Genomic DNA, 27,550 nt, shown 5'->3' on the forward strand with positions numbered 1-27,550 from the left:
TTCTCCTAGTCTGGAATGGGACTCCCAGCCCTGAAGTGGGTTCTTAACTGCCCTTTGTCAAAAATAACAGGTTGGACCAGCTGGAATTGGCCCAGACAGCAGAATGAGGACTTTTGCCAAAGTTAAGAGGTATCCCACTGATTCGTCAAGCAACAGCTACCCGCAACATTGTAACCACAGCTAATTAATGTCCCAGGCTCCTATTATCACCATCAGACAGGGCAGAGGTACATAATCACACAGCTTACAACATTCACTACCAACCCCATGAAATCTCACAGTATTCGATCAAAAATGGGAAAGGAAATCACCTGCTGATTATCACCTATTAATTGTTCAGTGGTGATCAACATGGAGGAAGGAAAGTTCTGAGGGCAACAAGGACACAGTGCACTCTTGGGGGGGGGGGGGGGAGTGAGAGAACTTCCAACTGAGTTAGGCAGCTCTGCGCCACTTTTAAAGGGCAATAAAACAAAAAAAGCAAGTCACTAACTGCTTCCCACGCCACAGATATCCATATCTGAATATTTTCACCACAATCTGCTGATGCAGTGATTGTGGGCAGCTGAGCTACTGCCTAACAATGTAAATGCAGATCTTTCTTTAACCTGCCAAGTATTCCAACTGGCATATTTACACCCAAGGGTGGGGGGGGGGGGGGGGGGGGGGGGGAACCTGGAGATGCAGAAACCAGATCAAACTGAAATTTAAATAAGTTATGGACGATCAAAATTGCTAAGAATGCAATTGACTTTTAATTGGAAAATAATCGGTACGTAAAACATACAAAGCATTTCAACTTTAAATAAATCCATTATTTATACAATATCTGAATACATAGAATGTACAATTGATGGTAACAAGACAGTGTATTGGTAGAAACACACTATTAGCAAAACATTGTTCATTTCAGTAAGTTACCTACAAATGATGTACAGTTGAGACAGTAAATTTCAGAGAGAGGAAAGAAAGCATCTTCAGTATGGTAACACAACTAAACAAACCAACAAGACTCACAACAACCCCACAGACCACAGAAGTGCAGCCCAGAAGTGAAAGCACCAAAACTTATTCTATAAAATATACATGTAGCGCAAGCTAAATGCACAGATTATATTATCAGAGTTTTAAGAATTAAATTTGTAATCCTGCTACAGAAAATTCAGGGTCTTCGGTTCTGTGTAAAATCCAAGGAAGAACCTGCAATCCAAACGGACAGTACAGGAAGGGTCCAAAGTCTTAAAGTAACTTTTGAAGGAGAGGAAAATTAAAACATTAGAAAAATGTCATCTTTTTCTGTTTGAAGCTGGGAATCATTCATCTGATGCATTTGTAAAAAAAAAAAATCAGTGAGATACACAACTGATGTAACACACCAAAAGTTGCAGAATGCAGTATGATGTAGGGCAGAATAAGCACACTTTCCACGTATCACTCAACTATAAATTTCTTTTGTAACAAAAATACAGTAAAATGGACATCTTTGAATTTTCACAAAACCTTGAATGGACACCAGAGGGAATTAAGGGCCAAACCTCATCAGATTAATAAAAAGCTGCAGTTCAGTAATAAATTCAAGAAAAAAATAAATCACATTTCAGTTGATTTTTTAGTTAAGGCAACAGTATTTACAGGACTGATCCCATTCCTTTATGCCCTGCTGCCTATTGCTTCTTGAATACTCTTGGTGTTAAATCTGTGCCAAGACTCTGAAAATAGTGCAATGAGCTTTGTCAGTAAAGCCACCTCGACACATCCTGGTAGCAATGATGTTCCCATCCTGGTAGCAATGATGTTCCCATCCTGGTAGCAATGATGTTCCCATCCTGGTAGCAATGATGTTCCCATCCTGGTAGCAATGATGTTCCCATCCTGGTAGCAATGATGTTCCCATCCTGGTAGCAATGATGTTCCCATCCTGGTAGCAATGATGTTCCCATCCTGGTAGCAATGATGTTCCCATCCTGGTAGCAATGATGTTCCCATCCTGGTAGCAATGATGTTCCCATCCTGGTAGCAATGATGTTCCCATCCTGGTAGCAATGATGTTCCCATCCTGGTAGCAATGATGTTCCCATCCTGGTAGCAATGATGTTCCCATCCTGGTAGCAATGATGTTCCCATCCAGTGAGATGCTAAGGCAGCCGTTGATTTGATTTTTCTTTTATCTGAAAAGGTAGATCTTTGAAAGCACTAGTAATTGAGGCAAAAATCATCAATGGGGCCTTTATGGTACCTGCAGGTGCAATCTACATAAATGCACATGTTGTGCCCCAAAGTGAACTACTTTTGATGAATATGATCATGACACTTGTGTACCAGTGGCACTATCTAAATTGGAACAATGCATTGTAAACCCAACAAGTTGAAACACGTGAATGCTTTTTAGATAGAGAGATTCCACACCCACAGTGATTTCATCAAGGGGAATTCAAAATAATTGTTACGTGTACACAAGGAAACAAACTTTACAGAGATGCGGCCACATGTGAAATGTGTACACATGTACTGCAAACCCTGGAACCTTACACAGTGTACAGCACGGAGTACAGTGCTAACACAACTACCAGTTAGATATACTGAAAGACTTGCATGGCTGCTTGAATGACCGTGGGAAGTCTTGCACTTTTTGAATGTCGCAACACTTCTCCAATTCTTGATCAGTAAACTGGTAAATGTTTAATACTGTCTTTCATTTTATACTATTCCCACTGCTATAAGCAGCATCCCACACAGCAGCCTTTTCAGCGTTCAATTTGCCGAAAGTGAGCTCTGGCACTATTCAACTTTTTAAACCAAGGAATTCCATAACACCACAATTAAAAATGCAAAGACAAAACTCTGCAATAATGTCAGATTACTTCACACTAGTAGTATTCAAAGGCTGAAACGGATGCTGTTTTTATTAGGGCAACTAGTGAATTACTGCATACTTTTGTGAACAAGCATCTTAAAAAGTATTACCCAATTGCTTAAAAAGTGCCTATAAATTATTACAGCATCTTCGAGCCCTTTTAGCAACAAGGCAATTGAGGGTGGTAAGGAGCAGTAAACTACATACGCTGTCATTTTCAGTTATTGCTCACTACTCGTTATCTGTTACTTGGTAGTCTGTAGCAATTTGTCCCAACATTTCCAGATTTGCAGCCTCTGTAACTAAATGTAATGGTTCTTCAGCCAGACCCTCTTTGCGTCTTCTTTCCATTTCCCACTCTACAAATGTGTCAAACAGACTTGGCCAAGCCTCATCCTCGCTGTAGTTTGTTAGATCGGGACCTATCACCTGAATAAAATTTAAGAACATGTTCCACGTGTCTCGAGAGATTCCCTTTATTCCAGGCGGGTTCTCAGTCAAGAAGCTCAGCCACTGGTCCAATATGAAAGGTACGTTCTGTGTGAATACCAGTTTCCAAAGAGCAACAGCTATTTCCCTGCGTAGCGATCGCTGGCCTTCCTCAGAGTCTAGCCCAAACTGAAACGTAAATCGATACAAATCTTTGAACTTGTCCTCAACTTTGGTTTCATTCATAAGGCTTGGGAATCTGGCGCGGATTCCGTCAATACTGTCTGCATTTAATGCCTTACATCCTTCCACAAACTCTTTCCTGTGGTACAAGAATAAAAGAAAATCAAAGTCTTGAACCGCACGAGCAGCCATGAATCTTGGTTACGTAATCAGTGCTCTTGATGCAGTTTTTTTTTAAAAAAGTTACAAGTGACAACTATTGCGTCTACTACAAGTTAAGTTAATCAACAATGCTTTTAACCCGATATTCTGAGCAAATGTTCATTTCAGCAGTTTAATTCAGATAATAATTCATCAATATAATGAAAGTACATTTGTATGAAACGTGCTTTGTATATTCCCCCCCCAAAATGGCCCAGCTCCAATTTTGGGGGGAATACCCTCAATACGATTTAATTTTACATCCAGGTTGGAAGGGAGAAGAGTGGGTCTAAGACTGGGGTTTTAAACTTAAATAATGGCAACTGTGGATGTGAAAGCTGAGCTGCGTGAGGTGAACTGGGAAACTAGGCTGGGGGAAAGATCAATAGAGGGGCAGTGACAGACATTTAAAGGGATAGTCCAGAGTAGTATTCAATGTATATTCCTGCTGTAAAAAACAATTCTGAAGGGAGCCACCATCCATGGTTGACTAAAGAAGTGAAGGAAAGCATCACGTTCAAGGAAAAAGCATTTAACTGCCCAAAGACGAGTGACAGGTCAGAGGATTGGTCAGAATATAACAGCAGAGAATGTCTAAAAGGTTGATCAGAAGAAAGAGAGTATGAGAGGGAGCTAGCTAGCAATGTAAAAATGGATAGCAAGAGTTTCTACAGGTGTTTAAACAGGAAGGGAGTAAATTGGGCGTTGGCCCTCGAGAGTGAGAATGGAAAGTTAAATAGATAATAAAGGAGTGGTTGCAATGAACAACCATTTTGCTCCTGTGTTCATTACACAGGATACAAGAGACTTTTCAGTAATGGCTGTAAATCGGGGAGGTAAATGGGAGAGGGGAGCTGGGTGAAATTACACCCACTGGGAAGCAGTATTGAGGAAACTGTGAGCTGACAAGTCTCTGGGTCCTGATGCATTTCATCCTGGGTCTTAACACAGGATAATGAGGTAGATGTGTGGGTGTTAATTTTCCAAAATTTGTTACATTCTGTAAAGGTTCAATCAGACTGGAAAGTAGCAAATATATTACGGGAGGCAGAAAACAGAAATAATAGAACAGAAAGTTTGGTCTTGGGGAATGTGTTCGAATTGATCAGTAAAACACAAGGTAATTGGGAACAATCAGCATGGTTTCATGAAGGGAAACCATTTTAACCAATTTACTAGATTTCTTTGATGGAGTCATGTGAGGTGTGTAGCCTGTAGACGTTCTCAACTTGGATTTCCAGAAAGCATTTGATATGGACGGTCAGGGGTGTGGGGGGGGGGGGGGGGGGGGGGGGGGAGAGACGGTCGAGCACAGCGGGAGGGGGGGGGGGGGGGTGCTCCAGAATGGTGGGGGAAGGGGGAGGGGGCATAACCAGTACGGGAGGGGGGGGGGCACTCTCCAGCGCGGCGGGGGAAGGGGGACACGCTCCAGCGCGGCGGGGGAAGGGGGACACGCTCCAGCGCGGCGGGGGGAAGGGGGACACGCTCCAGCGCGGCGGGGGAAGGGGGACACGCTCCAGCGCGGCGGGGGGAAGGGGGACACGCTCCAGCGCGGCGGGGGAAGGGGGACACGCTCCAGCGCGGCGGGGGAAGGGGGACACGCTCCAGCGCGGCGGGGGAAGGGGGACACGCTCCAGCGCGGCGGGGGAAGGGGGACACGCTCCAGCACGGCGGGGGAAGGGGGACACGCTCCAGCGCGGCGGGGGAAGGGGGACACGCTCCAGCGCGGCGGGGGAAGGGGGACACGCTCCAGCACGGCGGGGGAAGGGGGACACGCTCCAGCACGGCGGGGGAAGGGGGACACGCTCCAGCACGGCGGGGGAAGGGGGACACGCTCCAGCACGGCGGGGGAAGGGGGACACGCTCCAGCACGGCGGGGGAAGGGGGATACGCTCCAGCGCGGCGGGGGAAGGGGGACACGCTCCAGCGCGGCGGGGGAAGGGCGACACGCTCCAGCGCGGCGGGGGAAGGGCGACACGCTCCAGCGCGGCGGGGGAAGGGCGACACGCTCCAGCGCGGCGGGGGAAGGGCGACACGCTCCAGCACGGCGGGGGAAGGGGGACACGCTCCAGCGCGGCGGGGGAAGGGGGACACGCTCCAGCACGGCGGGGGAAGGGGGACACGCTCCAGCACGGCGGGGGGAAGGGGGACACGCTCCAGCACGGCGGGGGAAGGGGGACGGCGGTCCAGCACGGCGGGGGAAGGGGGGGGGGCGGTCCAGCACGGCGGGGGAAGGGGGGGGCGGTCCAGCACGGCGGGGGAAGGGGGGGCGGTCCAGCACGGCGGGGGAAGGGGGACACGCTCCAGCACGGCGGGGGAAGGGGACGGCGGTCCAGCACGGCGGGGGAAGGGGGTGGCGGTCCAGCACGGCGGGGGAAGGGGGTGGCGGTCCAGCACGGCGGGGGAAGGGGGGGGGCGGTCCAGCACGGCGGGGGAAGGGGGGGGCGGTCCAGCACGGCGGGGGAAGGGGGGGCGGTCCAGCACGGCGGGGGGAGGGGGGGCGGTCCAGCACGGCGGGGGAAGGGGGACACGCTCCAGCACGGCGGGGGAAGGGGGGGCGGTCCAGCACGGCGGGGGAAGGGGGGGGCGGTCCAGCACGGCGGGGGGAAGGGGGGGGGGCGGTCCAGCACGGCGGGGGAAGGGGGACACGCTCCAGCACGGCGGGGGAAGGGGGTCACGCTCCAGCACGGCGGGGGAAGGGGGACGGCGGTCCAGCACGGCGGGGGAAGGGGGGGGGCGGTCCAGCACGGCGGGGGAAGGGGGGGGGCGGTCCAGCAGGGCGGGGGAAGGGGGGGCGGTCCAGCACGGCGGGGGAAGGGGGACACGCTCCAGCACGGCGGGGGAAGGGGGGCGGTCCAGCACGGCGGGGGAAGGGGGGGGCGGTCCAGCACGGCGGGGGAAGGGGGACACGCTCCAGCACGGCGGGGGAAGGGGGGGCTGTCCAGCACGGCGGGGGAAGGGGGGGCGGTCCAGCACGGTGGGGGAGGGGGACATGCTCCAGTACAGTGGGGGAGGGGGACACGCTCCAGTACAGTGGGGGAGGGGGACACGCTCCAGCACAGCGGGGGAGGGGGTGCGCTCCAGTACAGTGGGGGAGGGGGACACGCTCCAGCACAGCGGGGGAGGGGGCGCGCTCCAGTACAGTGGGGGAGGGGGACACGCTCCAGCATAGCGGGGGAGGGGGACGCGCTCCAGCATAGCGGGGGAGGGGGACGCGCTCCAGCATAGCGGGGGAGGGGGATAGCTGATAATATTGCAGGATAGATTTTACTGATTTTTACATGAGTGAGACACCAATCAGATCTCTGCTCTTTCAACAAGGCCGGTTTTCCCATTATCCTCAGAAAGTTCCAAGAAATGGAGCTGGTGAGTTCACCCTTTCCACAGCTTGACTAAGTATGGCAAACATTCGGAGGATAAACATATCTCGATGCATTGTTGCATTTTGGGAGGACTAATAGGGCTGGTGAATATACAGTGAATGGTACCATGCTGTGACAAATGTGGCAAATTGTTGTGTAGATTATATTTGTTATTAAAAGCCTGGGTTAAGGTATATATGTATATATCTGTTGCAGTAATATTATTAAAGAACCTAGATTAAGCGAGCCAGTCTGAGTGTGTTTGCGAAGGCTGCAGTTAAGATGTCATAAAAGTGAGGTGATCATGAATTTTAACCATTTACTGGTTTACAAAGAGATGCCTAATGGAGCTTTGTTATTATTGCTGGAGATTCCCTGGACAGTGGATAATTTGAGGCATTGTGTTTAGACTTAGTTAAACAGGTCATTGGATCAGAGTGGGATCGAGATGATGCAGGTTAGGTGGATTGGCCATGATAAATTGCCCTGGTGTCCAAAATTGCCCTTAGTGTTGGGTGGGGTTACTGGGTTATGGGGATAGGGTGGAGGTGTTAACCTTGGGTAGGGTGCTCTTTCCAGGAGCCGGTGCAGACTCGATGGGCCGAATGGCCTCCTTCTGCACTGTAAATTCTATGTAATTAATTGGAGGAGTCAGGTCGGTAGCAAGCAGTTTAGCTGTAGGACTTTTCAGTCCAACAAGAACAGAAGTATTTCAGTTTCTCCAGGAAATCTCTATACAAGAGCACAGCAAATAGCCCTGTGGTGTTAACTTTACAAGTGGCTTTTGAGCTGTAATGGACTTCGCTTAATTGGAAATGGAGATGGTTAATGTGTTTCCCTGGTGTTTTTAAAGAACTGTTAGTTGTCGAGCTATTTTTCTGTGTTAATATGGTTAATACTGTACTAATAATAGTTTGTTTAATTTAAAAGATCCCTATTGGTCAGTGGAATCACTCGGGGGAGAAGTATCCTTTCCTCAGTTTGAAAATTTAAAAAATGTTGGGGGTCTTGTCTGGTTTCTTAATATAAACTGGGGTTTGGTCTGGGACTGTAACAACACTACGAAGTACAGAGGGCTAGAGGGACCTTGGGGTGCAAGTCCAAAGATCCCAGAAGGCAGCAGGGCAGGTAGACAAGTTGGTTAAGAAGGCATATGGGATACTTACCTTTATTTGCTGAGGCACAGAATATAAAAACAGGGAGGTTATGATGGGGATGAAAAAACGCTGGTTGAGCCATAGCTGGAGTACTGTGTGCAGTTCTGGACAGCATGCTATAGGAAGAATGTGACTGCATTAGAGAGGGTGCAGAGGAGATTCACCAGGATGTTACCTGGGTTGGAGCATTTCAGCTATGACGAGAAGCTGGTTAGGTTGGGGTTGTTTTCCTTCGAGCAGAGAAGGCCGAGGGGAGATCTGATTGAGGTGGACAGAATTATGAGGGACACAGATAGAGTGGATGGGAAAGAACGTTTACCCTTAGCCAAGGGCTCAGTAACCAGGGGGAATAGATTTACGATAAGAGGCAGGAGATTTAGAGAGGATTTGAGGAAAAACATTTTCACCCAGAGGATGGTGAGAGTCTGGAACTCGCTGCCTGAAAGGCTGGTAGAGGCAGGAACCCTCATAACAGTTAAGAAGCATTTAGATGAGCACTAGGAACACCATAGCACACAAGGCTGGTAAATGAGATTAGAATTGAAAGGGGCTTGAAGGCCGCCATAGACACGATGGGCAGGAGGGTCTCTGCTGTATTACTCTATACTCAGTGTCTGTTATTAATTTTTCAAATGTTATCAGCACACAGATGCGACACTGCCTTTAAAGTGTTGGACACCAGATATATTCAGAATTGCAAAGGTATCAATAATTCAACTAGACAGTATACGGCTAGGTCCTATTGGTACCACTTCAATTGATTCACACAGCATCTCATGGTGGGTGTTTTCAGAAACGGAGCCTGGTCATTTTCAAGATACTGCGCTTTTATTGTTTTGAGGGGTTTTAAAGAAAATCATAGTGCTGTGGTCGCAAACAGCTCTCCACAACAAGTTGTTACAAATCACTTTCCCCAACTATTATTCTTGCACAAGTGCTGCTCCCCACCAAGCACGTGTCTCATCCTTTCAACATCCTTTACCTAATATCTGAGCAGCTACAGACTGGGAGAGGGGCGTGTGCAACGAGACCTGGGTGTCCTTGTACGAGTCACTGAAAGTAAGGATTCAGGTGCAGAAGTGGTGAAGAAGGCAAATGGTATGTTGGCCTCCATATTGAGAGAGGATTCGAGTGCAAGGGCAGGGATGTCTTGCTGTAATTATACAGGGCCTTGGTGAGGCCACACCTGGAATATTGTGGGCAGTTTTGGTCTGACTGTCTGAGGAAGGATGTTCTTGCTCTAGAGGGAGCGCAGCGAAGGTTTACCAGGCTGATTCCTGGGATGGCGGGACTGATGTACGAGGAGAGATTGAGTCAGTTAGGTTTGTATTCGCTGGAGTTCAGAAAAATGAGGGTATTCTCATAGAAACCGATAGAATTCTTACAGGACAGAGTAACATAGACAGGGTAAATGCAGGAAGGATGTTCCCCGATGGTGGGGGTGTCGAGGACCAGGGTCACTGTCTGAGGATACGGGGTAGACCATTTAGGACAGAGAGGAGCAGATTACTTCACCAAGGAGAATGGGCAGCCTGTGGAATTCTCTATCAGAGAAAGTAGTTGAGGCCAAAACATTGTATGTTTTTAAGGAGTTAGGTTTAGCACTTGGGGCTAAAGGGATCAAAGGAGCAAAGTGGGCATGAAAAATTACTGGAGGGCAAGATTAGGGAAAATCCCAAGATATTCCGTAAGTGTACAAAGGGGAAGAGGATACCCAGGAAAAGAGTCTGACTCATTAGGACCAAGGAGGTCATTTGTGCATCAAGCTGGATGACATTGGTAGAGTTTCAAACAAATACTTCACATCTGTCTTCACTTTGGACGAGGAGAATGTGGCTGCGGAATTCAGACATACTGCAAGGTTCTAGAGCAGTTTGATACAGGGAGTGAGGAGATACTGGAGGCTTCGGCAGGAATTCAGACAGACTGCGAGGTTCTAGAGCAGTTTGACAGAGGGAGTGAGGAGATACTGGAGGTTTCGGCAGGAATTCAGACAGACTGCGAGGTTCTAGATCAGTTTGACACGGAGTGAGGAGATACTGGACGTTTCGGCAGGAATTCAGACAGACTGCAAGGTTCTAGAGCAGTTTGACACAAGGAATGAGGAGATACTGGAGGTTTCGGCAGGAATTCAGACACAGACTGGCAGGAATTCAGACAGAGGCTGCGAGGTTCTAGAGCAGTTTGACACGGAGTGAGGTACTGGAGGTTTCGGCAGGAATTCAGACAGAGGCTGCGAGGTTCTTGTACAGTTTGACACAAGGAGTGAGGAGGTACTGGAGGTTTTGGCAGGAATTCAGACACAGACTGCGAGGTTCTAGAGCAGTTTGACAAGGAGTGAGGAGGTATTGGAGGTTTTGGCAGGAATTCAGACAGGGGCTGCGAGGTTCTAGAGCAGTTTGACAGAGGGAGTGAGGGGGTATTGGAGGTTTTGGAAGGCTTAAAAGTGGCCTATTACCCAGATCCAGGCATGTTGTATCCCAGGCTGCTGTGGGAGGCGAGGGGAGAAATTACAGGGGCTCAGACTCAATTTTTTAATTCTTCTCTGGCCACAGGGGAGGTACCAGAGGACTGGAGGACGGCTAATGCGGTTCCACTTTCAGGAAGGGTGTAGAGATAAGTTGGGAACTACAGATCAGTAAGTCTCACAACAGTGGTCAGAAAACTATTGGAGAAAGTCCTGAAGGACAGAATTAATCTCCACTTAGAGGGGCAAGAAACTTCAGAGAGTCATGAACACCGCCCAGTCCAGCAAACAAGCCTGTCTCCCATCCATTGACTATCTATGCCTCCTGCTGCCTTGGGAAAGCGGGCAGCATAAAGCTAAATCGCTGGCTTTGAAAGCAGACCAAGGCAGGCCAGCAGCACGGTTCAATTCCCGTACCAGCCTCCCCGAACAGGCACTGGAATGTGGCGACTAGGGGCTTTTCACTGTAACTTCATTTGAAGCCTACTTGTGACAATAAGCGATTTTAATTTCATTTCATAATCAAAGACCCCTCCCACCCGGCTTACTCACTCTAACTTCTTCCATCGGGCAGGAGATACAGATGTCTGAGAACACGCACCAATAGATTCAAAACAGCTGTTCCTCCCCCCCCCCCCCCCCCCCCCCCCCCCCCCCCCGCTGTTACTAGACTCCTAAACAACCCTCTTATGGACTGATCCGATCAATACGACACTCCTGTAAGCTTCACCCGATACCGGTGTCTATGTATCTACATTGTGTACCTCGTGTTGCCCTATTATGTATTTTCTTTTCATGTACTAAATGCTCTGTTTTAGCTGCACGCAGAAAAATACTTTTCACTGTACCTCTGTACACGTGACAATAAACAAATCCAAATTCTAAATCCAAGCTTTGATCAGGGACAAAACATTGTATATTTTTGGCATGGCTTTGCCAGAGGGAGTCATATCTAACAAATTTAATTGAATGTTTTGAGGCGGTAACCACGTGCGTAGATGAGGGTAGTGCAGTTGATGTAGTTTATACAGATTTCAGCAAAGCCTTTGACAAGGTCCCACATGGGAGACTGATAAAGGTGGTAAATGCCCATGGGATACAGGGTAATTTGATACGGTGGATTCATAATTGGTTTAGGTGATTAGGTGGTGGGAGAAGATGGTTTGTGTGACTGGAGGCCGGTGACCAGTGGCGTGCCACAGGGATCAGTGCTGGGTTCCTTGTTGTTTGTGATAGTAAAAATAATCGTTATTGTCACAAGTGTGCTTACATTAACACTGCAATGAAGTTACTGTGAAAAGTCACCACACTCCGGCGCCTGTTCGGATACACTGAGGGAGAATTCAGAATGTCCAATTCACCTAACAAGCAAATCTTTCTCGACTTATGGGAGAAAACCCCCACAGACAGGGGGAAACATGCAGACTCCGCACAGACTGACCCAAGCGGGAATCGAATCTTGGGACCCTGGCACTGTTAAGCAACAGTGCTAACCACGCAATGTAGAAGAACATATGTGTGTGTGTGTGTGCATGCGCGTGTGTTTGGGGGGGGGGGGGGGGGAGGAAATGATAAGTTAGTATGCACTTGACACGAAAATTGGCTGGGGGGTTGACAGTCGTGACAGATTATATTGAAAGTCGTGACATAGATTATAAGAGCAGGGACGTTATGTTGGAGCTGTACAGGACTTTGGTTAGGCCACAGCTAGAGTACCGTGTGCAGTTCTGGTCACCGCACTATCAGAAGGATGTGATTGTACTAGAGGGTGCAGAGGAAATTCACCAGGATGTTGCCTGGGATGGAGCATTTTTGCTATGAAGAGAGGTTGGATAAGCTTGTGTTATTTTCTATGGAGCACAGAAGGCTGGGAGTGGACCTGATTGGAGATGTATAAGATAATGAGAGGAATAGACAGGGTGGATAGAAAACAGCTGTTCCCCTTAGTTGAAGGGTTAATAACAAGGGGGCATAATTTTAAGGTGAAAGGCAGGAGGTTTAGAGGGGATTGGAGGAAAAAGGTTTCCCCCCGGAGGGTGCTGTGAATCTGGAGTGGTTCTGCCTGGGAAGGCTAGTCGAGGCAGGAAACTTCACAATCTTTAAAACGTATGTGGATGAGCACTTGAAATGTCATAACATTCAAGACTATGGCCCAAGTGCTGGAAAGTGGGATTAGTGTAGATTAGCGTTGGGGAATTTTTGTCAGTGGCTTGATGGACCAAAGGGCCTCGCTGTACTGTATGATTCTATGATATGGGGGGAAAGTGAAAACAGGTTACCGAGTTGGATGATCAGCCATGATCATAATGAATGGCGGAGCAGGCTGGAAGGGCTGAATGGCCTCCTCCTGCTCCTGTGTTTCTGTGTAATATGAGAGGACGTTATTGCTAGTGCCCTTTCAGTCAGAGAGGAACTATCCCATCCTTTCCAGGTAGTAATAGTCTGATGTAACTATCCATCACGGTGATCTGTCTGCACGGGAATCAGTGCAACCTTAATAATAAACTGTGATTATTTTCAAATCTCACCTGAACCTCTTACCTGGTAAACCTGCACATAGTGGCTGCTTGGAATTTCCACGCTAATAACAACACTATGAACTCGGTTGGATCCACAGAAAGGTCATTGCAAAACCACTCCATACCCTCCTCTAAGATGGCATCCTCGTGTGGGTCTTTATACCTGCCGAACAATTCTTCAGCTCTCTTAAGTGAGAACTCCTCACGATATGAAAAGGATTCCTCTTTTTTGCTGTCTCCAGAGTGAGCGAGTTGGGGCTGGGTTGATTCCACTGCGTCAGTCTTCTTTGTTCCATTGGCAAGTATATCGCCAGAAGCCTTTGCACACATCGAGCTAAATTCTTCACTGGGGCTGGCAATTTTCTTAACATGCGATTTGCTACCAGATTCTTTATCTCCAGTTTTACTACCCAGAGAGGAAGGGGGGTTTTTGCACTTGGTGACGCACTGGCCCATGTTTCTTAACTGCAGCTCTAAGGCAGTCCCCTTCCAGTCACTCTCCCTCCCTGCTCCTGATGCTCCATACACTTCAACTTGCCATCAGCAATGCTGTTTAAAAAGAAACTGGGAGTGGGGGGGGGGGGGGGGAAGAAAAAAACCAAACATTAACATTTGATTGGCCATTTCACAATGAAGCTATAATTACCATCTTAATCTTGTAGAGGCCATTAAAAGAGGTTTCACAAATGCGCCATTGCTAAAAATATTAAAAAGCTATAAGCAATTGAAATTTAGGTTTAGACAAAGACCCAAGCCCAAGATTCCCTCAGCTGCCCTCGTGCTTTGAAGTTAAATCCAGGACTATTGGAAAATAGGAATTTTTGCCTAGTTAATTCCCAACACTCTTCACAAATAACATTTTTTTAAAAAACTGACTCTCTCCTCAAGAACTTATTCAGTCTAAAAAAAAACAGGCCCAGAAATGTAATTGTGGCAAGAGCTGGATTAAGATATATAATGTATAGAACATAGAACAGTACAGCACAGAACAGGCGCTTCGGCCCTCGATGTTGTGCCGAACAATGATCACCCTACTCAAACCCACCTTATACCCGTAACCCAATAACCCCCCCCCCTTAACCTTACTTTTTAGGACACTACGGGCAATTTAGCATAGCCAATCCACCTAACCCGCACATCTTTGGACTGTGGGAGGAAACCGGAGCACCCGGAGGAAACCCACGCACACACAGGGAGGACGTGCAGACTCCGCACAGACAGTGACCCAGCCGGGAATCGAACCTGGGACCCTGGAGCTGTGAAGCATTTATGCTAACCACCATGCTACCGTGCTAAATCTGCTGATTCGAGTGAAAATCTCAATTCGACAGCAACTTTTTAGAATAGATTGGGAGTTTTGACGTTTGGCATCTTTACAAATATTTGTCAGCGTCTGCAGCCAGAACCAATTTATCACAAGTTCAATGAAAGTATTGTTTTTAAGAGCGTGGCCCGGAATATTGGTCTCAAGGTTGATTGTTCCATTTCTTCACTTGCAGCCGAAAGCACTCACCCAAATGTAACTCTATAAAGTGTAAACCTCAGGGTAGCTGCCGGGGCTGCATCGGTAACTCAAAACTATAAATACATGCAAATCCATAGCAATGATTTAATCCAATCACTATTTGTATATCAACACCCTGTACATACTAACTTTCTATTATTTTTACTGCTTCAATGTCCTTTCACAAATAATAATTTACTTTCCCAACTGATGCACGTAGACACATTGCAGGAAAATGAGAGGAGTTGCAAACCACTACGACCGAGCCCTCACGTGTTACAGATTCATCAGCTTTAGGTTATACTTGATGGGTGAAATACAAGAGCAGAAACGGACATTAATACGATTGTTAAATCAAGATGTTGTACCTAGTTGTCCCAAAGGAAGCACAAGTGGTTAAAGACTCTGGCTAGACTCCAGGCAGCAGTTCTTTTTTTAAAATAAACATTTTATTGAGGTATTTTTTGGTTTTACAGCGACAACAAAATGAACACTGTACATGAATCTATAAACATAGTGCAAAAGCCGTCTTCCTCCCTTACAGATCCCACCTTTATTAACCCCCTACTCTAAGCTAAACTAACCCCCCACCCCTCCGAATCAGCTGACGATTAATTTTCCGCAAAGTAGTCGACAAACGGTTGCCACCTCCGGGCGAACCCTAACATTGACCCTCTCGAGGCAAATTTGATTTTCTCCAAACAGAGAAAGCTAGCCATGTCCGATAGCCAGGTCTCCGACTTCGGGGGCTTTGAGTCCCTCCAAGCTAATAGTATCCGTCTCCGGGCTACCAGGGAAGCAAAGGCCAGAACCTCTGCCTCTTTCTCCTCCTGGATTCCCGGGTCTTCCAACACCCTGAAAATCGCCACCTCTGGCCTCGGTGCCACCCTTGTTTTTAACACCGTGGACATAACATCTGCAAACCTCTGCCAGAATCCCCTAAGCTTCGGACATTCCCAGAACATGTGGACATGGTTCACTGGTCCTCCCGCACATCTTGCACACCTATCTGCTACCCCAAAGAATCTGCTCATCCGGGCCACTGTCATGTGAGCCCAGTGAATGATCTTGAATTGTATCAGGCTGAGCCTGGCACATGTTGCGGATGCGTTGACTCTACTAAATGCGTCCGCTCATAGACCATCCTCTATCTCTCCTCCCAATTCCTCTTCCCACTTGCACTTCTCCTTAACCAGTCGGTCCGTCTCTGCCCTGTCTACCTTCTCCCTGTGGGCCCGTAGCCAAATCAGCTCCCCTCTAACCACCGCCTTCAATGCTTCCCAGACCACCGCTGCCAAAATTTCCCCCGTGTTGTTGACTTCCATGTAGTTCTGAATACATTTCCTCAGCTGTCCGCACACCTCTTCGTCAGCTAAAAGTCCCATGTCTAACCTCCGGTGTGGGTGCTGGTTACTGTCTTCACTAACCTGTAGGTCAACCCAGTGCGGGGCATGGTCTGAGATTGTGATCGTCGAGTACCCAGTGTCCATCACCCCCGTCAGTAAGGCCCTGCTCAGAATAAAGAAATCAATCCGAGTACACTTTATGCACTTGTGAGTAGAAGAGGAACTCCTTCACCCTCGGCTGCCCAAATCTCCATGGATCCACCCCACCATCTGTTCCATGGACCCTTTTAGTTCCTTTGCCATTACTGGCACCCCGCCCATTTTTGAGCTTGACCGGTTTAAACCAGGGTCAATAACTGTGTTGAAGTCCTCTCCATTGACCAACTTATGCAAAACCAGGGTCGATATCTTCCCCAGCATCCTCTTTATAAACTCCACATTGTCCCAATTTGGCGCATACACATTTACTAATACCACCTGCACCCCCTCCAATTTCCCACTGATCATAATGTACCAGCCTCCATCATTCAAAATTATTCTTCCTGCCTCAAATACCACCTGCTTGTTGATCAGGATTGCGATCCCTCTAGTCTTCGAGTCCAGTCCGAGTGAAAAACCTGTCCGACCCAACCTTTCCTTAATCTCATCTGGTCAGCTACTCTAAGGTGCATCTCCTGCAGCATTACCATGTCTCCTTCAGTCCACTCAAATGTGCAAACACAGGTGCCCTCTTGACTGGCCCATATAGCCCTCATACATTCCAGGTGATCAGCCTAGTTGGGGGGTTCGTCGCACACGCCCCCCCAAATCAGCCATCACCTTTCTTGGGCCAGTCTCCAGCCCGCACCTCCACCAGCCAGCCCTCAAGCAGCCTCCGCCCCCAACCTCCTCTCTGTCCCTCAGCAACAGTCCCCACTATGCTTCCGTGAGCTAGTCCACCCAGCTAGCTTGGTGGCCCTCACCCCTGGCGCCAGACATTCCCAACCCCCCCAGCACTTCCTCAGGTGATTTGAAATAAAAATGTTGCTCCTCGTACGTGACCCAGAGACGGGCCGGAAGCAGCAGTCCGAACTTCACCTTTTTCTTAAAAAGGGTCAACCTGACCTGGTTAAAGCCTGCTCTTCTCCTGGCCACCTCTGCACTCAGGTCCTGATAGATCCGCAGGATACTGTTCTCCCATTTACAGCTCCGTGTCTGCTTGGCCCACTGTAAAACACGCTCCTTATACAAATACCTGTGGAATCTCACCACCATTGCCCTCGGGGGGTGTCCCATTCGCGGCTTCCTCGCGAGTGCTCTGTGAGCCCTGTCCACCTCCAAGGGTCGGGAGAATTCCCCATCCCTCAGCAGCTTCTCAAACATGTGATGTATGCCCCAGCGTCCGCTCCTTCGGACCCCTCCGGGAGCCCAACGATTCTCAAGTTCTGCTGGCGGGACCTATTCTCTCGGCCCTACACCTTCTCCAGGAGCTTCTTCTGCTGGTCTCTCAGCATTCCCACCTCCAACCTCCAAGCACAGTAGCAGATGGCCAAGCACGGTAGCATGGTGGTTAGCATCAATGCTTCACAGCTCCAGGGTCCCAGGTTCGATTCCCGGCTGGGTCACTGTCTGTGCGGAGTCTGCACGTCCTCCCTGTGTGTGCGTGGGTTTCCTCCGGGTGCTCCGGTTTCCTCCCACAGTCCAAAGATGTGCGGGTTAGGTGGATTGGCCAGGCTAAATTGCCCTTAGTGTCCTAAAAAATTAATGTTAATGGGGGTTGTTGGGTTACTGGTATAGGGTGGATACGTGGGCTTGAGTAGGGTGATCATTGCTCGGCACAACATTGAGGGCCGAAGGGCCTGTTCTGTGCTGTACTGTTCTAATTCTAACTCCACCGCAGTTTGATGTTCCTCCTGCTCAGTCAGCGCCTTCTCTACCTTCTGGATCGCCCGATCCTGGGCATCCAATCTAAGCTCCAGCCGCTCAATTGCCTCTTTTATCGGGTCCAAGCAGTCCCGTTTCTGCTGAGCAAAGCCTTCCTGAATAACTTGCTTCAGCTGCTCCGTTGACCGCTAGGTCGACAAGCCAGAGGTCCGGTCCTCCGCCATGCTGTCCCCTGCTGCAGCTTCAGCCCAAGCCTTCTCTGTCTTTCTGTTTCTGTCTTTACGAGCACTTCTAGCCCTTCTCTCCATGCACCGATGTGGGAATCCAGTACACAATTGCCTCTGTCATTGATTCTTCAAATCAAGTCCAGTTAAAAAAAATCGGGGGAAAAGGTCCAAAAGTCCGACCCGAGAGGGAGCCACCAAATGTGCGACTTACTCCTTCGTAGCCGCCACCTGAAGGCCAGGCAGCAGTTCTGACGTGCTTTTGTTTTTGTTAGAAAGGAACAGCGGGATTACAAATTTCACAATAAAACGGAGTTGTTTACAGACAGCTGTTTGAAAGGGTTACTAAAGCCAAAGGAGTATCAGCAACCTGTTACAGCTGAAAGATAAATTCACTTTATCTTTCATCTGCCAAGTACAGAGGGGGCACAGCCTGGTCATGTGTCTTTCTCCCACAAAATTAATCCCTGAAAGTTAACAGTTAAACAATCTATGACAATCGTTCCCTCAAGTTAAAACTTTAGTTCAGCTATCCTACCTGCTCAACTAGTTGGTAACAATAAGCCATCTATTGCACTGTTACGATGGAGTCAGGTGTACCTAATTTATTTCTTTCCCACAAACAATCAAGTGGATATCACGTTACTTCTTTTGACAAAATAACAAAGACAGATTCTCACATTCACATGGTATCTTCCGTTTCGAGTAGATCGGGTCCGATACCAATAAGGTTGAAATGGTCTAGGAACCGTTTCCTTTTCCCAGGTCAGGTAAAGCTCAACAGCAAATACAGCTACCAACTTCCTAACTTGTCCACGTTCAGACCTTGGCTTTCAATGTTTGTAACCATCTAATTCCAAATTAAGTTGTGGCATTTGAAATGAAAATCGCTTATTGTCACGAGTAGGCTTCAATGAAGTTACTGTGAAAAGCCCCTAGTCGCCACATTCCGGCGCCTGTTCGGGGAGGCTGGTACGGGAATTGAACCGTGCTGCTGGCCTGCATTGGTCTGCGATTTAGCCCAGTGTGCTAAACCAGCCCCCTTTTAACTGATATACAACAATCTAATCTTCAAAACTCATCTATTCAAATTTAAAAAGGTCAAGTATGCTCACTTCATTCAATAATATATTTCTAAAGGTGTAAATAAAATAGCAACAAGTTTACTGAACACATGCCAACTGACCTAAGTTTTGGACTCGTATCTCATTCTTCTAAACTCAGCTGAGTATAGACCTAACCTGTTCAACCTTTCCTCATAACACAACACTAGGTGAAGAGAATTTTTCCACTCTGCTGTCTGGAATCTGAAATACTCCACCAGAAAATAAATGGAAGAGAATTCCATAAATAATTTTCAATGGGAGTTGCGGAGAATAATAAACTTGCAGGGTTACAGATAAAAAGCAGGGGCCGTGGCACTAAGAAATGACTGTTCTTTCAAAGTGCTAACGCAGGCACGATAGGTCAAGTCGTCTCCCATGTTATAGCTTTTATGATTCTGCTCGTATTAAGAAAATCTCCAAATTATTTTACTGCCATTGTCATGTGAGAGTACTTTTAAGAAATGGATGTTTACAAATGGGTGTGTATATAAATATCTGTAGTGGGAGTACCTTTAAGAAATGGGTGTTTATTACTGCAGTGATGTCAGAGAGTGGGTGGAGTTGGGCTGCCTGTCAGCTTTTTACTTTCGCTTTAGGCGTTTTGCTGCAGGGTGGGTTTGGTTTCATTTTAGTTTTGGAGAAGCTGCAATCACAGCAGGATGTGTGTGAATCTCTGCAGGCTTATGAATGTTCATTTGCTGATTTTAACGTGGTAACTGTTCTCAGTAGTGAAGTTAAACCTGATGTCTTTCTGTCATAAGGTGTTTCTTATGGATGTTAAAAGGAAAGTAAGAATTACTTAGTTTTGTATTCTTTGGGGGTTGTATTTGAATTGATGGTTGCTAAGATGTTCACTATGTTTTAAAAAGGTTAACTTGAGTTCATAGAATAAACATTGTTTGGCTTTAAGAAATACTTTTCCATTTCTGCTGTACTACAACTGTAGAGTAGACTGTGTGCTCCCCATACCTCGATCTATTAAAAGTTGTGGGTCAGGTGAACTCCATGATACACTTTGGGGTTCTCCGCACAATGACAAATAACACCATAAAATCAATGGAGTTAGTAGAGTACCGTGGCTCCAATTTCCAATGAGCAAGGCTGTAAACAGAGCAGTTAATCCATGTGCTACTAAAGCTTCCTACGGAGGAAGGAAGAAGCATTATTGTATTATTTCTCAGCCAGCCTACCAGGCTACAGTTACCAATTGCATTAGCGTTGCCCTAATGTGGGCAACACCTGGTGTTACTCAATACAGGTTGCTGCTGTGATTCAGACTGGATTTCTTTACTCCAGTTCACAAAACCAAACTCCTAATTGATTGTGTAATCGTACTCATCGCACTCCTGTGTGCTAATGGTTTCCCAGAAATTCAATTTCAGATTTGCAACACCAGCAATCTGATTTTTATTTTAAATCTCATGGGCTTTACTTTTCAAACCAGTACAGTTAAATCCACGATAACTGGCGAGCCACTAACTGAGAATACCCAGCTTCTAACTAGTAGCCACAGGATTTAGGTGGCTTGTCTAGTTGCTTTTCTGGTCAATAAACGGCCCCTGGGACATGGGTGGTGGGGACTGGACAATGCTAATGCCATTGAATATCATGGAAAGGCTCTCTCCTATTGGGAGTTGACTGTCTGGCTCCTGTGTAACGTGAATGTTCCTTACCGATGCCAGTCCTAACCTGAACATTGCTTGATGTTACCGCATGTGAGCAAAGATTTCCAATATTTGAGAAATTGCGTTTGGTGCGGGACACGCACTTCTGACTGGACGATGGAAGGAACTGAAGATGGTTGGGCCGAGGGGTGCTGCCCTGAAGGACAACTGGAGCAATGGCCTTGGGTTCAGACGATGGGCCTCGAACTTTGTGCTAGAAAGGACAGGCCAGTGGAGAATTTCCTCCAGTGATTAATATGGATTGCAGTTTTAGGTGGACTTCGAGTCCAATCTTGCCCTGATATCACAGATAACCAATCCCTGGAATCAGCTACTATCAGTATGTGGGAAAAGGTGGTAATAGAATCTAGAGTTATAATTTTTCTGATGATTTGAGGTAGGTTGTAGGACTAACAATCAGTCTGGTTGTTCTGCTTTTTGCAGACAGGGCGTATCAGGGTAATTTTCCACATTGGCGGGCAGTTGTCTTTGATATTAGCTGCACTGGAACAGGTTGATTAACAACTTGATTAGGTTAGGAGCACATATCTTCAATATTACAGCCAGGAAGGTTATTTGATGTATCCACTGCACTCAGCTGACTGCGCAGAGTGAATCGGATTGGCTGAAGAGTGTTGATGGTGGACCTCCTGGCACGGGCCGCTGATGGATCAGCCTTTGTCCTTTCTGCTGCAACCCACCATCAGTTAGAATGGAAACGCTCCATTGGTTAGTTAATTAACTGTCCACCACTTTTCACAACTGGACCGTGGCCCTGATCTGCTGGTTACAAAACTGCTTGGCCTCTGATGGAGCACGCCGATTTCACTGTTCACCATGGGTCCTGTGTCGTTTCACCAGAACGCCTCCCAGAATGCCCTTCCACACTTCAGTGTTACGATCCAGTTGATGTTACTGTTCCACAAGTCAGATCCCAGGATGCAACCAGGATTGATAGATTTTTAGTTTTTGCTTTGAAACGCGAGGGTGGCCATTGACAGTCATAGACTGATGTACTTTTAATAAAACAATAAAAGCCTTATTAAACAAGATAAACTGTAATACGGTAAACACCGTCACCCACAACTATACCTTTACAAATATACACAGATTTGTAAGGATAGCACAAGTTACAAAATCTGTCTTATACTCTAATTTTCACAATCCATGATAAACCAATAGGTGACCCATAGTCGGACACCCAAAGTGTCTGAATCCAAGTGACAAATGCCAACCAAAACAACTTATACCGCCGCCCCCATCCCGTCCCGATGCTTATCACATTGTGAGGCAATTGGTCTCACTGAAACTCTTCACAAAGGTTTTCCACTCGAAAAACACACCGAAGAAACACATTTTCTCCCAAATGGCTTTCTCGCTAGATGTCTTCACCAAGAATCCACCTCCAGGGTTTCAACCACTTCTTCTGACGTTCCTCTCTCCTGGAGTGCCACATGCATTTAAGCTACAGCTTCCTCAATGTCTTTCAGATATCCAGCCATGCCATTGGAATGCACTGCTTTACAGACACAGTAAGGAGTCACCAATCTTTGGCTTTCTCCTGGGATCTTCTGGCTTTTCACAGGCCCACATCATTCTAGGTCTGCACCCTGCAGCCCTGTCCTTTAACTCGGAGCCTCTGCTCCTCACTCTAACTTCACTTAACAGAACCGTTTACCAGATTCCTCCCTTCCCTCTGACTAGGTGGTCTTCTTGAAGCTTCCTTCTATCCCTCTCCCCAGTTTTAATTTTTTTAATTTGGTTTAGGACCTGCGCCTTGCAGCTCCCACTCTGTCCAGTTTCTTCTGGCACCTTCTGCAGAATAGCATTTTCCTCTGGGGCATCGGATCCTTTTGCTCTGCTTCACTTTGATTTTCTTCTGCATTCTTGAGCAGGCGCAGGGTTAGCGTTAGATTCTTTAAAAAAAAAAGGGGGGGGGGGGGGGAGAAGAAACAAATTGTGGTGCACATGGCCGCTTACTGGTTTTTCAATGAGGATCCTGATCAACTGCACAGCTGCAGCCTTTCTCTGAAGGTTGCAAAAGGAACGATCTGAGCATGTATGGTTGTTCCAGGGCTGGTGCGGAGACCGAATGGGCAGCATGGTAGCACAGTGGGTAGCACTGTGGCTTCACAGCGCCGGGGACCCGGGTTCAATTCCCGGCTTGGGTCACTGTCTGTGCGGAGTCTGCACGTTCTCCCCGTGTCTGCGTGGGTTTCCTCCGGGTGCTCCGGTTTCCTCCCACAAGTCCTGATAGACGTACTGTTAGGTAATTTGGACATTCTGAATTCTCCCTCGGTGTATCCAAACAGGCGCCAGAATGTGGCGACTAGGGGATTTTCACAGTAGCCTCACTGCAGTGTCAATTATGACAATAAAGATTATTATTAATGGGACTTGGAGTTCCAAGTCATCAAAGCCCGGTCACAATTTTTAAATGCGAGTATTTTTTGATGTATTCTTTTTAGGTCTGGAACAACTAAGCTATGGTTGGTCATCCACCTTGACGTGGAGAAATAAGAGTAACTAAGCCAGGAGGTTAAAGATTGAGGTGGTATATCACTTTGCTGGTAGCCGATAGTTTACCATGGATGCCTGGCTTGAGCTGATAGATCTGTTCTGAATTTAATGGTGGTAGGTGCCACACAGCATGATGGAGCACACCCTCAATGTGAAGACAGGTATTTGAAGAGGTCATGTGTACCAATGCTGTGGCACATCTGTAATAAGTAGATTGGTCAGGACGAGGCCAAGATAGTTATGCCCCTGAGTTGGTTCTCATACCACATCTAAAAACAAACTTGGGTAGCTGAAGCACCACTTTCTGTAATATATCATAAAGTTGGCGAAGAACGACAGGAAATGGCTTTGTGGTTCCCTCTCCAACTTATCCATTATGACTTTAGTTAGCAGAAACTCACTCGCATTCAATAAACAGCTCAGGGAAAACTAGTTGGAAAGCACATTACAGAAGGCACGCTGCCGTACTTACAGAAATAAATGCTGCAGTTCCAGCTGCTCTCTGTAGCATATCGGTTTGCTGTACACGCACGGTTAGGACGTCGGCACATGGAAAGCTGTAAAATTTAAGTGGAAAAATCAACTTTACAATAAGAAACCAACATGTTAAAAAAAAGCCCTACCTGTATTCTAATAAAGAGGTGTATTTATATAGACTAGTTTTCAATCTGAGCATGCTCAGTTTTACTGCCAGAGACTCACTACTTCTGCAGGATCTTTCGTACAATCATTTGAAAAAATGTGTTGTTAGGATCCCGGACCAGAACCGGATATTTGTTAGGACCCCGGACCAGAACCGGATATTTGTTAGGATCCCGGACCAGAACCGGATATTTGTTAGGATATTGGACCAAACCCCGATATTTGTTAGGATATTGGACCAGACCCCGATATTTGTTAGGATATTGGACCAGACCCCGATATTTGTTAGGATATTGGACCAGACCCCGATATTTGTTAGGATATTGGACCAGACCCCGATATTTGTTAGGATATTGGACCAGACCCCAATATTTGTTAGGATATTGGACCAGAGCCCGATATTTGTTAGGATATTGGACCAGACCCCGATATTTGTTAGGGTACGGGACCAGACCCCGATATTTGTTAGGATATTGGACCAGACCCCGATATTTGTTAGGATATTGGACCAGAACCGGATATTTGTTAGGATCCCGGACCAGACCCCGATATTTGTTAGGATATTGGACCAGACCCCGATATTTGTTAGGATATTGGACCAGGCCCCGATATTTGTTAGGATATTGGACCAGACCCCGATATTTGTTAGGATCCCGGACCAGACCCCGATATTTGTTAGGATATTGGACCAGACCCCGATATTTGTTAGGATATTGGACCAGGCCCCGATATTTGTTAGGATATTGGACCAGGCCCCGATATTTGTTAGGACCCCGGACCAGACCCCGATATTTGTTAGGATATTGGACCAGACCCCAATATTTGTTAGGACCCCAGACCAGACCCCAATATTTGTTAGGATCCCAGACCAGACCCCAATATTTGTTAGGATCCTGGACCAGACCCCGATATTTGTTGGGATACCGGACCAGACCCCGATATTTGTTAGGATATTGGACCAGACCCCGATATTTGTTAGGATCCCGGACCAGACCCCGATATTTGTTAGGAAATTGGACCAGACCCCGATATTTGTTAGGATCCCGGACCAGACCCCGATATTTGTTAGGAAATTGGACCAGACCCCGATATTTGTTAGGATATTGGACCAGACCCCGATATTTGTTAGGATATTGGACCAGACCCCGATATTTGTTAGGAAATTGGACCAGACCCCGATATTTGTTAGGATCCCGGACCAGACCCCGATATTTGTTAGGATCCCGGACCAGACCCCGATATTTGTTAGGAAATTGGACCAGACCCCGATATTTGTTAGGATCCCGGACCAGACCCCGATATTTGTTAGGATATTGGACCAGACCCCGATATTTGTTAGGATCCCGGACCAGACCCCGATATTTGTTAGGATATTGGACCAGACCCCGATATTTGTTAGGATCCTGGACCAGACCCCGATATTTGTTAGGATATTGGACCAGACCCCGATATTTGTTAGGATATTGGACAAGAACCCCAAACAATTTTTCTATTTGTAAAACTGTGAGAAAGGATACTTCACCCAGACGTTAACACTGATTAGGTGTCTTTTATGTTAATAAAAACACTAATTTAAACACAGACTTAATCACATTAGCATCAAAGAAAAATAATTTTATAATTAACAGTTAATTAACAAGAAAAATCAAAAATTTACTATCTATACCTGCTACTAACTCCAAAGCAACCCAAGACAGTTCAAATGCCACTTATAAATAAAGTCAACAAACAGATTACTTAAATGCCACTTCTAAATGAAGTCAATAGATTACTTGCTCAGACCCTTTCGGGAGCAAATTCAGCAAACCTCTGCTCATCCCAGCAGCATTTGGCAAAACTGCTGTCAACTTAAAATCTTTCTGCCTGGTCAGACTCAAATACTGTGGCAAACAGCAAAAGTACAGACAGATCCGGCTCTTCCCATTAATTACATAATCTTTATCCCACTACAATGTCACATGACCTGCTTACCCAGGACTAAATACAACACCTCAAATCATCTACTCTCCAGGGAATCTCCACCAATCAGTAATAATGTCCCATTATCCCTCTGTATGTAAACAAGTGAATGGCTACAATCAATCATGAACTCAACTCTTACAACTTCTTAATTAGTTTTAGCAGACAGTCTGGAAACCTTAACCTAGGTTTTTTAATAATATTATGACAACAAATATATACCTTAACCCAGGCTTTTAATAACATTACTGCCATAATTTTTTTTTAAATAACAATTTCTACATTCATTACAGTACATAATCTTAATTTTCCTCTTTCTGTTCTGTTCTTCACCATTTATGATCAAATTATTAATGCTGTAAGAATTGAGAACCATTTTGTTGCAACTATTTTAGACAATATCCCTATGGTATAGGGAGTTTGTCAATGTGTCATGGACCTTTCTGAGAGAATTCAATTAGGGCATGCGCCTTGATATTTGTAGAAAGACCACGGGCGCGATTCTCCGCTGCCCACGACGGGTCGGAGAATAGCGGGAGGGCGTCCCCAACATTTTTCACGCTCTCCCGCTATTCCCCCCCCCCCACGGCTGCCCCACGACACGAATCGCTGCTTGCCGTTTTTTACGGCGAACAGCGATTCTCCCCAGGCCGATGGGCTGAGTTCCCAGGCCTTTACGGCCGTTTTTACGGCAGCAAACATACCTGCTTGCTGCCGTCGTAAAAACGGCCGCAACAGGCCCGTTCTGGGCATCCAGGGCCCCGATTGGCTCAGCAGTACCACGGCCGTGCCAAGGGGGGCATGGGCCCGCGATCAGTGCCCACCGAACACGGGCAGTGCGTCCGTAACGGACGCACTCTTACTCCATCCGCCGCCCCGCAGGATCAGTCCGCGGGGCGGCCGAGGAAGATGACGGCCCCGCGCATGCGCGGGTTGGAGCCGTCCAATCCGGCATGCGCGGCTGACGTCATCGTGCGCGTCAGCCGGCGTGACATTTGGCGCGCGGACTTAGCGACGGTCGCTAAGCCCACGATGCCGTGCTTCACGGGGCCCCGCTGCTAGCCCGGCCCAGGGGGGGAGAATCGGGTCCCGGGAGGGGGCGTGAAACTGGCCATGTTTCACGGCAGCCTTTACGACTCGCCACATTTGCGGAGAATCGTGCCCCACAGCTTCCCGCAATAGCTCAGTTGGTTAAGACAAGGATTACAGATTAGGCCCTGCCAAAACTGATGAAAATGAAAATCGCTTATTGTCACGAGTAGGCTTCAAATGAAGTTACTGTGAAAAGCCCCTAGTCGCCACATTCCGGCGCCTGTTCGGGGAGGCTGTTACGGGAATCGAACCGTGCTGCTGGCTTGCTTTGGTCTGCTTTCAAAGCCAGCGATTAGCCCTGTGAGCTAAACAGCCCCTTTAGTTGATTTAGTTGATCGTAGTTGGACAGCATGTGGGGACCTAAAATTGGCCCAGCATGGGCAGTCTGGGGGGAGGGGGGGAGCCAAGAGGAAGGACTTCAGTCATGGTTTTGCTCCTAATTGATATTCATCCCACTC

At 47.3% G+C, this 27,550-nt stretch overlaps 1 protein-coding gene across 2 annotated transcripts in view; it reads right to left on the minus strand.

The window, feature by feature from the left end:
• Positions 1 to 732: 732 nt before the first annotated feature.
• The window catches only part of dcun1d3 (defective in cullin neddylation 1 domain containing 3), a 50,329-nt gene continuing 23,511 nt past the window's right edge, over positions 733 to 27,550 (minus strand). For both annotated transcript variants that reach the window (XM_038819636.1, XM_038819638.1), the window contains exons 2-4: positions 23,872 to 23,956; positions 13,195 to 13,736; positions 733 to 3,605 (exon numbers count right to left, since the gene is read on the minus strand). In XM_038819636.1, the coding sequence (XP_038675564.1) occupies positions 3,086 to 3,605; positions 13,195 to 13,628 (954 nt within the window). In that variant the 5' untranslated portion in view covers positions 13,629 to 13,736; positions 23,872 to 23,956 and the 3' untranslated portion in view covers positions 733 to 3,085. The remainder of the gene's footprint in view (positions 3,606 to 13,194; positions 13,737 to 23,871; positions 23,957 to 27,550) is intronic.

The sequence above is a fragment of the Scyliorhinus canicula genome, chromosome 15, assembly GCF_902713615.1.
Source record: "Scyliorhinus canicula chromosome 15, sScyCan1.1, whole genome shotgun sequence".
Lineage (NCBI taxonomy): Eukaryota > Metazoa > Chordata > Chondrichthyes > Carcharhiniformes > Scyliorhinidae > Scyliorhinus > Scyliorhinus canicula.